The sequence below is a fragment of the Cotesia typhae genome, unplaced genomic scaffold (assembly GCF_013202065.1).
Source record: "Cotesia typhae breed Kobodo isofemale line unplaced genomic scaffold, CoteBio_Ctyphae contig_10, whole genome shotgun sequence".
Taxonomy (NCBI): domain Eukaryota; kingdom Metazoa; phylum Arthropoda; class Insecta; order Hymenoptera; family Braconidae; genus Cotesia; species Cotesia typhae.
The window spans coordinates 137373-152271 of record NW_027423710.1 but is presented as its reverse complement, the minus strand read 5'-3'; the positions used below and the strand labels follow the sequence as shown (position 1 = coordinate 152271).

Here is a 14899-nt window from a genome sequence, read left to right as displayed (position 1 = left end):
AAATTTTGGCTTGCAGAATTATTTTTTACCAACCGAGTTTTGTTTACTCCTGTCATAATTTTATTACTTGGTTATGTCAACATGTTTATTTACAATTAGAGATTGTGAAGAAAAACACTGAGAGGCTAACAAGTGAAATTGATAATAAAAAAAAAAAAAAAAAATTAAAGTGAATTAAATTATTACTTCAGTGTTTAAATGTAAATTATTATTCAAGTTTTGTGAAAAATGAGTACTGAAACTTTGCCGTTCGAAAACATTACTGTCAAAGTTGAAAAATACGAGGATGAGGTTAGAACTAATTAAAAATATTTATTGTACTTACTTTATTTACTCCTTAAAAATCAATTTTAGGTTATAATTTTTTTTAACGGATCTTGGTGTATGTCAGTAAGTACTTTGAATTTTTTCAAAAATTTTTTTATTCTTTTATAGCAATTAAATTATAATTAAAAAAATTTCACTTGGGAAAATAAAAAAAAATTGATAGAAGAAGTTTCAAACAGTATTCTATATTATTTTAATTGATTTGTTATAAAAATATGCCATTAAAGTTAGCTGTCACTTGTCAATTTTTTTATTTTTTTTTAATAAAAAAATTTGTTCTAAAAAGTTATTTTTAAAAAATTGCATTTTTAATTTATTAAAATTTTTACAAGTCTATTTTTTTATAATTTTTTTTGATATAATTTTTTTTTTTTTTTATATTTAAAATAGAAGCTCAAAAAAATTATAAATGGAATTTTTTTAGCTCTAGTTTATTTAAAAAAAAAAAAATTATAAAATGTCTGATAATTTTTTCTTTTTCACTTTTTAAGTCACAATGACTTTTTTATATATATATATTTTTGTAAAAAAAAATTTTTTTTCCAAATAGTTATGTGAACGTGGACTTGGCAGAATTTTTACAGTGAAACAGTTTTTTTCTTGGGATCATAATAATCGTTCACAAGAAGTAAACTCCATACCAGTTGTGTGTCGAAGCTGACTTACATGATTCCTAATTTCAAATTTTTTTGGAAAAAAAATTAATTTTTTCTAATTACTTTATTGGAATTGACTTAACATTTTATATTTTTAGGATATCAATGAAAAATGCCCTGAAGTTCAAGAAAATTGTAAAGAACATCGAGATCCTTTGCACGATTTCCCTATAGACACTGAGGAAGTAAAAGTTGAGGTATCTGAAGATTCAGCACTTCCAGGAGACATTGCTAATCTACCCAGTAAGAAAGAATTTTATATTTCAATTAAAAACAAATTAAATTATTTTTTAGTTAAATAATTGAAACTAGCACTATATGTGACTGCCGTGACTTTTAAAATATAAATAAATAAAATTTTGCTTTATTAAATAATAAATTTTGTAACAAAAAAAAAAAAAAAAAAAAAAAAAAAAAAAAAAAAAAATTTATTTTTATTGATCTTATAGATAACTTTTATTTAATTAAAATAGTAAATTAAATTTAAAAATATCTAACATTAATAATACAAAAAAACTTACAAATAACATATATATTTATATCTTAACAGTTTGTTAAATAAAATAATAAAAATTTAATAATAATATTAGCTGCGTTTAAAGCGTCGATTAAAAACGCCCATTAAAATAAAAAATAATAATTGTTTAATAATGATTAAAATGATGAAAAAAAAAAAAAAAATTGAATCGGTTAAAATATTCTTAAAATTACAACATAGATAAAAACTACTTTACAATTTTGTTATAGTACAATTTATATAAAAAAAATATACGTTTGTATGAATATTTATAAATTTATAAATATAAAGCTATAATGTAAGCGCAATTAAAATAATTTATAAATTTAAGACACATATTTATCAGGCACGATTGTCGCAATATAAATTTAATTGTTTAAAATTCAATTAGATTAATTTTAGCAAAACAATATTTTAATTTACAATAAAAAATAATAATTATCATTTATCAGTAACATATATTTATCACTTGGTCATTTTTTGATGAGTGATCTCATCCTACTAACGCATTTGTTCATAAATTTGGACTTTTTCTTCTCAAAGTGGCCCTGGAGGGACTGAAGCGATCCCTGAGGAACGTTACTCTGAAATTCATTTGAAGAAATAGATTCTTCTTCATCCAACCCCGCTCCACAGCTTTTAGATTTAGACAGAGAACACTTTTCATTAATAACATTATTATTTTCACCGTCAGTATCAATATCAGCACTTCCACGTCCTTGGATATCACAGCAATCAGTTAATTTATTTTTGATCAACTCGCTGTCCAGAGACAATTGTCTGCTTGGAAAGTCAAGCTTTACTTTCGCTTCTTTAACTGATTTTGTCCTAGGACGCGGAACGGGTAGCGCTGTAATTTTACTTGACTCTAAGAGAACTTCGTCGAGCTTCACCGACACCGGAGATTCGTCTAGAAAATCATTGAGACTCCGAGAACGAGGCCGAGCAGCAGGTTCTGATCTGTCAGTCAGTCTCTTGATCACTTTTTCAGGCTGGTCCAGTAATTCCAGCGAGCGCGATCTCGTTGATGACAATGATGGATGTCTCGCTGGTCTTTTGGGTTCTGGACTCTTTCCTGGGTTTGTGTAGACGAACTTACGCGATGGTGTCAAAGGCATTCCTATTGGTCTTATTGGACTGGAAGTTTTTCTAAATCTAAAAGAAAAAATTATTTTAAAATTAAATTATGGTAAAATTTTATTTTAAATTAAATTTTAAATAATTATTTTAAAAATTAGGACACATGCTAGTGCTAAATCAAGGGAAAAAATATAACAAACCTATCTTCAGTTCCCTTTACTGCATGTAAAAAAAAATTTTTTTTTTTTTAATTTTTTATTAACAAGTATTAATTAAAAAAAAAAAAAAAAAAAATTCGCAAAATTTTTACAAATATTTTTTTGTGAAAAAATTCCACTTACAGAAGATTTAAAAAATTATACGTGGAAAATTTCAATAATATTTAATATTTATTATTAAAAAAATATTTTTTTTTAAATTGCACTTATGTCGGCTAACTTAATTCCACATTTAAGTATCATAAATAAAATTACATTTACCTATCAACTGTGGGCGGGTCATCTAGTCATTCTGAATTCTTAACAGCATCTTTATTGATAGTTTCTTTGCTAGAATCTTTATTATTCTGACTCTCATTGCTCGGTATTCTATGATAGGCTGGCGGATGTCGCATACTTGAACTCGCTGGTGTGCCTGGTGATGAAATGTCTTTAGAACCTAATCGGAGGCTAGCGTCTGTCCTTACTGGTGGCATATCACCTCGCATAAATCTGAAAAAATTAGTAAAAAAAAAATTTAGTGTGTATTAAAAATTATATTATGCTGAAATCAGTAGAAAATTTTTATAATTTTTTTTAACAAATAAATTATAGCAAGAAAAATTTATTTAAAAAATTCCATCTTTAAAATCTCTAAAAAAATTATAAATGCAATTATTCAAAAATAATTTTCTAGACTTAGTTTATTTTTTTAAGAAAAAGTAAAAAAATTTTCAATACGCAGAAAAAAAAATTTTCTTTTATCTCTTAGTTAAATTAATTATAAAAAATTTAATTTAAAAAAAAAAAATAAAAAAATTTAATTTTTTCATAAGAAAAAAAAAATTTTTTTTATAAAAATAAAAAAATTTACAGTTGTCCAGCATCACAATTTAATAAAAAAAAAAAAAAAAAAAAAAAAAATTAATCTAACGAACCTTTCTAATTTGTCAACGCAAGCATCTTGATAGTCATGGATCCACCTGACACCATTAAAGTGACAAACAGCACGCATATCTTCCGGCAGCTCTTCAACCTGCGGCCACTGAAAATTATCAATAATCGGAATAATATTACACTGCGACTGTAACGCAGCAACAATTTCCCGATGAACCCAATCTTTGCCCTCATCATCATTAATGCACCTGCCGAGTGCGTCAGTCGTGAGAACCAGCAGAAAGTGTTTAGCCTGTTTGATGCTCTGAAGCAAATTATTATCAAATTTCCCGGCTTCAAGCCTCTCGACGTCCAAAAATACGGAGAACCCTCTCAATTGCAAGTGTACTTTGAGAAGACTAGCCAGCTGAGAACCGTTGGATCTCCGGTAACTCACAAAGACATCAAGATTTTTGTCCGTAGTTTCTATTTCATCTGTCGGCGATGCTTTTTTCGAGTTCAAATGTCTCTTAATAGACTCCATAATTTTAACCCTGTGAATACTATTAACAATCCCGCACTCCGTCAACAATTGGTCTTCGGAAATGCTCTCGAGGTACGCTTCATCAATGCCCGCATTAAGAAAATTGTAAGTGTAAATTGCAAATTCTTTCCCTGCGAGGAGCAAAGTTCCGTTTAAATTTCCGGAATCTTTGCTGCTGTAGTCCGCAATTTTTTTAAGATTTTGAAGTTCCCGGGTGAACCGTCTCCGCTTAATCCCATTGGTCAGCCCAATGTCTTCTTTCAAATTTTCTTCCGTCAGCTGCAAAAGCAAATCTCCATCAACCCGACTGTCAACGAAATTCTGAACATACTCCGCGAATCCAATCTGCTTGACCCACTCCTTGACATCATCCGTGGACCACAGCGGCACCTGTTGGCTGAGCTTATGAGGCACTTCTTCGCCCATTAAGATCAGCGCTTTAGCGGCGAACTTAGAAGCAACCGCGTTCGGACAACTAGCGACTTTCTTCAGGGGTTCAATAACCCCAATTTCATGAAAGATGTCCGTTTTACCCTGCTCTTTTTTAATCCCCGCTTCCATGCAAAAATGAAAAGCCGCAAGACTGCGCGCTTCTTCGCGCTTAGAGCTCAGAACAGGAACTAGCTTCTCAAGCCACTGCTTGGCTTGTCCGTGCGCATGCGCGAGATTAGACTTGGCAAATTCCGAAGGATTGTGGGAGGTTAGGAACGGTTCTATGAGGTCCAGAACTCCTCCGTCTTTAACCGAGGCCTCGATTTCTTTATTAGCGACTAAAACAGCGACTGCTAGGCACGCGTAGTACCTGACGTTCTCGTCGTTTTGCAGCGCCAGAGGAAACGTCCAGGTGGGAACTTTGGAACTGATCATGCGCTCTTGGTTCTCAGCACCGCCGTACAGCGCCAGATTTACAATTGCGCTTGCGCAGTGCCGCAGAACTTCGACGTCGGCCATTCTGCAGGCGAACACAAGCTGTTCCAACCCTCCCAGAGCGATTACTTTGCTGCAAGTGTTCTGGCTGTGCTTGAAGAGATGCTCTAGAATTCCAATTCCCACTCTTGCGTAGTTCAGGTCTTTGTTTTTCGGGTTCATGCACAAACAAGCGACGCTTACAACCGCGTCTAGGCCGTGTTCCACGACGTAAGCCCGGTTTTCGGTGATTAAACATTGTTCTAGAAGCGTCGCTGAGGAAAATTTAAGCTTCTGGTCATCCCCGCGGCAGTTTTTAATCATAAAATCCAACCCACCGCGTATCCTGAGCGTGTTGCAGAGCGTTAGACCCAGCTCGTGACCGTGAGTGGGAACTGACCAGGCTTTTTGGATAATACTATGAATTTTGTCCAACAAACAGGGAGCTTTTGAAGAAGTTTTTAACAAATCAATAAATTTTTCTACCAACGCTGAATATTTTTGACGCGCTTTTTCGACGTCTTGCGCTGTCGCGTTTATACACAGCTGCGTTAAATCGTCCAGAGGAAGTGCTAGCAGGTCGTCTTCCGTGTAAGGCCCATTTAAAAGGTGGTTTACTGCTGACGCAGCGGTTGTTAATGCTGCTATTGACGAGCTTACTTCTTTTGAGGATGCTATCGAGAAACTCGATTGTGAAGATGACGTGTATTTGTTTGATATTCCTGATGATGTAACTGTTTGTCTTTGTTGCTGCGCTGCCATCGCGGTCTAAAAAGTAAATAATTTTATTAGTAATCAAACATTTGGTATTAATTATTCAAATTAACCTTCAGCCTTGAGTCGAGACTGCACTTTCGCATTGTTAGGATGTTGCAATATAATTTTCAATTTAATAAATTTAATAAATTTAATAAATCAATATTTTTTTAATTAATTAATTGAAGACAATTGTAATTTGCCACACTGATAGAAGGATTTAGTTCTATTGAGAGAATAAAAAAAATTTTGTCAGTTTGTGATGATAAGAATTTATCATGCTTTTGAAAATGCTCTATTTCTAGATATATAATTAAGAAATAACTTTGTATCTTGTCAACTATTGACATTTTTAAAGATATAAACTCATTCTGAATAAGTTAAAGTACCCAGTAGTTGACCACATTTCAAAATAAAACTTATTTGACTCTACTTTTAATATAAAAAGTAATTATTAGTTCAAATAAGTGATTTTTATGAAATTATAAATAATTTTGAATAAATTGAAGCGAACTAATAAAATATATAAAATATATACAAGTCTGTTCAAATATTGGTCCGATTTTTCTAAGTTGTCAAGTACTGGGTACTTTACTTTAATTATCAATTCAATAAATCACTGCTGGGTTTTATTATTAATTAATTGAAGAAAATTGTAATTTGCCAACACTAAATCCAACTATAATGGCAAAAGTCTTGATATTCCGCCAATGAAAAATATTAAATCTCTTCCTAGAAGCTGATGTCATCTCTAATAAGAAGCTTTAAATCAATAAAAAATAAGTGTCTAACGCAAATGGCCCAACGCTTAACTAAACTTAACAACGTTTACCGTTCAGACAATCTTATTATCACTGATTAATCTCAGCAATATCTCGTCAAGATACCCAAGAATGCGATAGCGCTTTATATAACAAAGATAACACGAGCGTTAAACGATTGCTCACCTTCTCAGAACTGAAAGAATCGCTCTGCAGTTTCATGCTGGAAGCTGCTAGATTGTTGCTTTCTTGGTGCGAGAGATTCCCAGCCTTCAAGCTTCTCTGTTCCTGTAACCAAGTAGGAAAATAATTAGAAAAATTGAAAGAACAGAGCGAAAAAACAAAAAAAAAAAAAAAAATGAATTTTGCTCGAGTTTTAGGTGAAAATTTGGTTTGATTGAAGTTTGACGTACAAGTGAGCTTTGTTTGGAACCGTTCCGACGCCTGTTGACCGGCCACGGTGCGCTCATCTTCGATGACACGCGGGTACTGATTCGTTAATAAAAACCGTCAGCTATGTGATGGTACATTCAATAAAATAAATGAAGATGGCTTAAACATTATTAACAGAGTTGATGCGAGAGAAATAACTCGAGCCAATCTCGTATTTTTTGTGCTTGTATTAGTGAGAATTATTCGAAAGAGTGGGACTCCCCACTGTCGAGCTGTGACGAGAAAACGGTTAATTTTATCACGACAAATCCATACGTCAGTCATCGGCTGTATCTTATTCACGAGGCTAAGTCTAACTATATCACTTGTACTTATGATAATAATTTATTAGATTCAATTTTTACTTATTACTACTTGTCTTTTATTTTTAATATAATTTAATGGATTTTTATTTTATTTTATTTTATTTTATTTTATTTTAGGTTCAATACCGTTTTTAAAGTCGATTCAATTTTTGGTGATCCCGGTAATGGAGTTACTTCGATGTACTTTGACAAACGTGAAAGTCGTTGGCCCATCCTTTAACGCCGCACTTTCTAACACTGACTACAGGCTATTGACTATAAATGACTATAAATGAAACAACCCCCGGAAGATATTGATCAGGGGTTGTCAAGGATACCTAGACCGCGTCAACATTCCGCAGTTACCGCGAAAAATTAAGAACACGCGAGAATGTTGCGTTATTTCATTTATTTTTATTATTTTTAGATCTTATCATATTTTTTTTGAGAATTTGAAAATTCTTCAATGAAATTGTTGAAAATAATTTGATTTTTAATTATGGTAATTTATTTAATTATTTACTAGGGTCCACACTATTTTGGCCATATCTAGGTGAAAAATTAACATTTTTTTATTTATTTTATAAACATCGTTTTCATATTTTTTAAAAATATCGTGAAAGAAAAAAATAAAGATTTCGATAGCTTTTTTTTACTTTTAAAAATTGGAAAAAAATTTTGGCTCTCATGTTTTTGGATAAAATTTCTATTTTATCTTTTTTTAATATTTTTTTGAATATCACAATTTTTTTTTAAATTTATACATTTGTTAAAATCGTGATAATTTTTTTTTTTAATTGTTCATTTTTTTTATGTATTAAAAAAAAAAAAAAATATATCAAAATTTTTAAAAAAATGAAAATGAAAATTAAATAATTACCTTAATTGTTTTTAATAGTTTACAATACTTTAAATTATTTTAAATACTCTTATAAGCATTTAAAATGTACAGTCAATTTTTTTTTAATAAGAGAAGATATAATTTTGGAAAATTCTGTTAATTTTAAATATTTAAAATTAATATTGAAAATTTTTTTTTTTTTTTTTTATTTTAATCTTTGGTAAAAATATAAATAAAAATGAAAATTTGTATATATTTTAATTTTCTAAAATTAAAATTAATAAATTTTCTTTAATTAAAAAAAAATTTGATATAGATATAAATTTAGCATTAAGGTAATTTTTTCAAATATTTTTTTATAATAAAGATTAAATTTAAATTCTCATAAAATGTAAATATTTGAAAAAATTACTAATTTTAAAAAATTAATGTTAATTAATTACCCGAGCTGTAGCAACGCTTTTTTCAGCAGAAACTCCATCAACTTCAACGCGAGCTCTAGCAGCAGTAGCAGCGCTTTCTTCTTTGTAAGAAACATCTCCAGCTTGCAAAGCGCGCATTTCTTCACAATTGGCGGTGGCTTTCTCCGCGCTGAATCTGTCCGTGACCAGCTAAAAAGTAACAATTGGCACGGATTTTAATTAACTACAGATTTATCCCAAAGCAACCTCGACCCGAGACAGATATACAGTTTGTTAGCTAATCAATCGTCACCTGAGATTTTACCTTGGTAGTGGAAGTGCTGGTCATTTTCTTCTCTTCAAATTTCATGCTCTCTTGACCGGCAAGCCCCATGCTCGAGATGTTCAGTGGTGTGTTTATGTGGTGGAGGTCACTAAACGAGTTCAGGGGGTCAAGTTGGGAGGACGAGTCAATACTCATGTTCCTGGGTCGTAGACTCGTCGGAGATGGGGTGTCCGAGTCGGGGAAGGTGACCACTGGTTGGTCATCGTCGGTGATGCTTGCGCTTCCATCCCTGATTTAGGAAAAATTTGATTTATTAGTAAAATTAGTAAATTAAAAAAAAATATTAAGAATTTCTGATGTGACTTAGGAAAATTCATAGAAAATTCTATTAAGAAAATTTATTAGGAAAATTTGTTAAAAAATGTATAAAGAAAATGTATGAAGAAAGGGTATTAGAAAATTTTATAAAAAAAAAAAATTAGTAGGAGTATTTATTAGGGAAAATTATTAGGAAAATTCATAGAAAATTTTACTATAAATTCTATTAGGAAAATTAATTAGGAAAATTCGTTAAAAAATTTATCAAGAAAATCTGTAAGGAAAATGAATAAAGAAAAGGTATAAGAAAATTCTATGAGAAAAATTTATTAGCAATATCTATGAGGAAAAGTATTAGAGAAATTTATCAGGAAAACTATAAATGAAATTCTATCCAGTAAATCTACTAGGAAATCCCATTAGGAAAATCGGATAAAGAAAATTTATTAAAAAAGTGTATTAGTAAAATTCTACTGAGGAAAATTTATTAGAAGAATTTTACCGTAAAAATCAGTTAAGGAAACGGATTAGGCAACTTCTATTACGAAAATTTACTCGGTAAATCCTTAAAAAAATTAAATTCAGGAAAATTTTATTAAAAAAATTTATTTGGAAAATTTTTAAGATATTTTTATTAGGAAAAACTATTTTTTAGAAATTTAAACTCTACATTTTGAGTAAAATATTGAAGATACGAAAAAATCATTTTTTGTAGTAAATAAAATTTCCTATAGAAAAGTTTGGGATTAATTTTTCCTTGTCTTGTATATTTTAGTCAGAAAATTAGTTGTTATAGCTTCTCTCCGAAAAATTACACACAAAAATCGTTAGTTTTAAAAATAAATGAGAAAAAATGAAATTACCTATCAAGATTGTGCGCTCGATGCGATCTCGAGTAAATAGTCTTCATTTCATCGATTCCAGAACGCAAATCAGTGATATTAGTCTTAACCGCATTAAGTTCTTTTTTCGAAGACGATGTTATTGTTGACAGCAAACTTCTTGTTTTCGTGCTGCTCGAAGCGCTCGAGGTGCTGCTGGTGCTACTACTGGTGCTACTACCTTGGCTGTGGTGCCTCTGAAAAGATAAAAAAAGAATCATATCACCGCGTGTTTAAATAAAATCCTATTTCAATTCCAATTTAAAAGTCCGTGACTCATACTCATGTCACTCGACGCTAAACCGCGGATCGGAGTTCCGTTAAGTTTTATAAGTAGCTTCTATCTACATATCTTAGAGTCTACACCTGTCTCGCTCCCTGTCAACTCATCTATCTGTCGTATTTAAAATATTTAAAAAATAAAAGAACAAACATTTTAATTGGCAGCGAGTTTTGATCCCATGCCAATTTTGTATTCAAGGTAGAGGGCATTATGCAAGTGACTGAAACATTTCCCTCCATCGGCCTTTTACTTTCTTTATTTTTTTATAGTCTTTAATGATTTACAGTTAACTATTCATAAAAACAATCCCGGAAGTTACCACAAATCTTTTGATAATTAGAATTGTGAAATTTGCGGATTAGTAGAGAAGAAATATATATTTAGTTGATTTGTGACAAAGTTTGGTTTATTTTTGGGGATTATGTCAATTTTCTACAAAATTAATTTTTGTGTCAGTGATTCAGAAAGTGGCGAATGTTTGACCTTTTTATTATTTATTGATGAAAATTTTTTGAGGACTTTTGGGTGAATTAATTTACTTTTGAAGAATAAATTAGAATTTTTTATTGATAAGAAATTTAGAAAGAAAATTTATTAAGGAAGTTCATTAGAAAAATCTAGTAGGTAAATTTATTAGGGTAATTAATCAAAGAAGTTTATGAAGAAAATTAATTAGGAAGATATACTAGTGAAGGTTATAATGAAAATAAATTAGGAAAATTAATTCGGGAAATTAATGAAGATAATCTGTTATGTTTTTATTTTATGTTTAATCAATTTTTCAATAAATTTTGATAAATATATATTTTAGTTGTTGTTGTGTTGTTATTTTGAGTAGAGAAGGGAAATTTGGATTCCAAGAAATTTACACAGTTGCGTACATTGACAAAAAAAATATTTACTAAAGAGCGAGCGAGAGAAAGATAGGGAGATAACGATAATAAAACGTGTAATATAATAGAAGTGTTTTTAAGTGCTGTTGTATTTTATTTTTTTATATTTTTATTGTTACTTTTAAAATGGATAAATTATTACCTGCGATAATGTTGATGCTTGTGGGTGTGTTCTCACTGTGCCGAAATTATTTTTAGACGGAAAGTCTTTGTTAATATCCAGCTGGATTCCAGCTCGAGAACGGATATCTCCATTTTCGAGCTCACTTGGGAAGTCCGACATCTGTAACAATATTAATAATTCATAAATTTGTTAATTAAGTAAATAAATTTGAAAAATTATTTTATTTTTAATTCAAATTTAATTAGTAAGAAAATTAATGTTTATTTTTTAATTAAAATTAAATTATTAAAAATTTTAGTTTAAAAAAAACAAAGAAAAAATAGAAAAAAATCAAAATTTTGAATTTCTTTAAAAATAAGAAGATATACAGGACGAATAAAATATTACAAATGAAATTTAAGAAAAAAACTTTTTTTTTTTTTTTTTTTTTGTTTTTTTGTCTATAGAGCATGAATATTAAAAAAATTTTTCACTTACAGTTTAAATAAAATAGAAACACTTAAGGCTTAGGCAAGATTAATTTTTATAAAATGTAACACTTAATGCGCGTTTTGAGGTTTTTTAAATTATTTGTATCTAATATTTAAAAAAAAAAATTAATGCTTTACTTTTCATTAACAATTTTGTTATAATAAATTATTTAAAAAAATAATTTATTTTTGTTTATTAAAATTCTTTATTAAGTGAGTCCTCAAATGTCATATTTCTTCTTATTTACTTATAAAACATTTGTATAAATTAATTACAATAAAAATAACAGTTACTTATATCAGATATATGACAATTGCAGTCATAAATAAATTTACATGTCATAAAAAAATTTTTTCATAATAATAATAATAATAATAATAATAACAAAATTTTTAGAAAAATTAAAAATAATTATTATTAAAAAAAAAAGCGCACCTTAAAGAAAAACTGAAAAATTTAATTTGACAAAAAAAAAGACATAATAATAATTAAATGCCCACACGTGACATTAAATTTCCTTTAACGCGGGCATTAATATTTAATTCGATCTTTCTCGAACAACATGTATACATCACACATAACTACACATACAACTGAACATATCAGACAGCACAGAACTCGGCACTAAAATAGACAGTCGGTATCTAAAAAAAAAAAAAAAAAAAAAAAAAAAAAAAATCATACATAATAATCATAAAAATTTTTATTTAAAACGACTTGAGCGAGATACCGAGAAGAAATAATAACACGTGAGAAAACTAAATAAAAACACACGTCACACGATTCTGCCCACGTGGAAACGTCTGAGAAAAATATCGATCTACGATAGCCAATAATGTATCACATATTGATAAATTCTAATAAATAAAATAATCTTGGAGCGCATAGCAGTAAAATAAAATTTTTTCTTCTTTCAAGTTTATAAATTAACGACTGTAGTAATGGAACACAACACGCCCTCGTCCTTTGTCCCTTTTACTTTTTTCGAGCAGCACAATTCTTCGAGTAAAGACCTTGACACAATTTGGTGATGCGTACTCTTCTTCGGATCTTTGTCTATACTCTCGTCAGTAACTTTTACTTTATTTTATTAAAACACATTTTACTTATTTTACTTTTATTTTTAAAAGTACTCTTCACGTTGCAATTTTTATTTTTAAGGCACTCGCTGTTGCAATTTAAGAAGAAAGAGAAAAAGAAGAAGATGAAGAAGAAGAAGAAGAAGAAGAAAGAGAAGAAGCTATGACAGTTATGGTGTAGCTGACCGCAGTTTATTGTTTTCTTCGCAAACTCCCGAATTTTTTATTATTTTTTACTGCACGTAAATTTAATTTTAAAACGACGATACGTGGATAATTGCGTGTACAAGTCTCACCAGTTACTGTTCTATCTCTTTATAGTGGGAGAATGATTATTCGAAACGACCTTAGCGCCTCCAACACGTGGTGGTCATCCGTCAAACTTTAGATTAGGTAACACTAATAACAACATATTATAATTATTCTCTTTATTTGTAATTTATAAACTCTCATTATTAATGATATACCAATTGAATATCAATAAGGAATCTACTGTTCATTTTATACCTTCACATTCAGTTATTTTCAATGTAAGTAATTGAAGAATACGTTTAAAATTTAATTTTTTTAAAAGCTTATTGTAAGATATGTATTCTACAGTTTTTTTTTTCTTCTATTTTTGATCATCTAAAAAAGATATTATCTCAATTTAGGTAATAAAATTAAATTCTCCAGAGGTTTGGTGATTGACCTCGGGGTAAAAATGGTCTTTAGTTTTCGTTGAGGTTTATTTGTTTTAATTAAAACTAGAAGTGAAATAATAAACATGAAGAAATTATATAAACAGTAAGATGACTTTTGTTCTAAATTTGAAGATAAGTTTTTGTAATGATTGTTTTTTTATGTTTAAAAATAATTTATTGTTATTATTATTACTATTATTATTATTTAGATTCACGTGCAGGCTTCTAATTATTATTATCTTATTTTTTGTCAACTTAAATTTTTCAGTTTTTTTTCAAGGTGCGCTTTTTTTTTAATTTAATAATAATAATAATAATAATAATAATAATAATAATAATAATAATAATAATAATAATAATAAGTGTAAAAATTTTATTATTATTATTATTATTATTATTATTATTATTATTATTATTTATTATTATTATTATTATTATTATTATTATTATTATTATTATTATTATTATTATTATTATTATTATTATTATTATTATTATTATTATTATTATTAAAATTTTATTTATGACTGCAATTGTCATATATCTGATATAAGTAGCTGTTATTTTTATTGTAATTAATTTATACAAATGTTTTATGAGTAAATAAGAAGAAATATGACATTTGAGGACTCACTTAATAAAGAATTTTAATAAACAAAAATAAATTATTTTTTTAAATAATTTATTATAATAAAATTGTTAATAAAAAGTAAACCATCAATTTTTTTTTTAACATACTAGATACAAATAATTTAAAAAACCTTAAAACACGCAAAATTTTAATTTTTTTCTATTTCTTCTTTGAATTTCTTTTTTTTTAAGCTAAAATTTTTATAAAAAATTATATAGTGCAGATTTTATCTTTCAAAAGTAATTTTTTTAACACTATGATCATAAAATTTGAATAAAAAATTTACGTAACACATTTTAATTAAAAAATGAACATTAATTGTCTCAAACAACCAATTTAATTTTAATAATTAAAAAAAATTACATAAACATTTTTTTTAATTACTACAAGTAGAATTTTTTCTAAATTCTCTCTATAATAATAATAATAATAATAATAATAATAATAATAATAATAATAATAATAATAATAATAATAATTTTTTGTTTAAAGTTAAATAAAAATTTATTTAGTGACTTTTTTTAAAAATTGTTCAAGTCTGGAAATTTTAGCAGCTATAAAGATTATTAAATCTAATTCTTAATATTTTTTAACTCATTTCTTCTTAATAATTTCTAATAGATCCAAAAATAACAGTGATTTTTCTAAAAT

At 28.1% G+C, this 14899-nt stretch overlaps 2 protein-coding genes across 8 annotated transcripts in view; one reads left to right on the top strand and one right to left on the bottom strand.

Moving 5' to 3' along the window:
- Positions 1–92: 92 nt before the first annotated feature.
- On the top strand, positions 93–13886 carry LOC141529937 (uncharacterized). 4 transcript variants are annotated; one of them, XM_074246923.1, is made up of 4 exons: positions 96–291; positions 355–390; positions 1082–1226; positions 13017–13886. In XM_074246923.1, exons 1-4 carry the CDS (start codon positions 229–231, stop codon positions 13061–13063), a joined length of 291 nt encoding a protein of 96 aa, XP_074103024.1. In that variant the 5' UTR covers positions 96–228; the 3' UTR covers positions 13064–13886. The 4 variants fall into 4 exon arrangements, with proteins under 4 accessions (XP_074102945.1, XP_074103024.1, XP_074102863.1 ...); XM_074246762.1 differs by lacking the exon at positions 13017–13886 and adding an exon at positions 7496–8028; XM_074246999.1 differs by lacking the exon at positions 13017–13886 and adding an exon at positions 6596–6791.
- Positions 2517–14899, bottom strand: part of Sarm (sterile alpha and armadillo motif) — a 34793-nt gene continuing 22410 nt past the window's right edge. For 2 of the 4 annotated variants that reach the window (XM_074245708.1, XM_074245782.1), the window contains exons 2-9: positions 11403–11543; positions 10067–10281; positions 8913–9174; positions 8642–8809; positions 6807–6908; positions 3716–5871; positions 3060–3290; positions 2517–2655 (exon numbers count right to left, since the gene is read on the bottom strand). In XM_074245708.1, the coding sequence (XP_074101809.1) occupies positions 3086–3290; positions 3716–5871; positions 6807–6908; positions 8642–8809; positions 8913–9174; positions 10067–10281; positions 11403–11543 (3249 nt within the window). In that variant the 3' untranslated portion in view covers positions 2517–2655; positions 3060–3085. Of the gene's footprint in view, positions 2656–3059; positions 3291–3715; positions 5872–6806; positions 6909–8641; positions 8810–8912; positions 9175–10066; positions 10282–11402; positions 11544–12290; positions 13027–14899 lie in introns of those variants that run through there. The other 2 variants (XM_074245900.1, XM_074245836.1) reach the window with 2 other exon arrangements.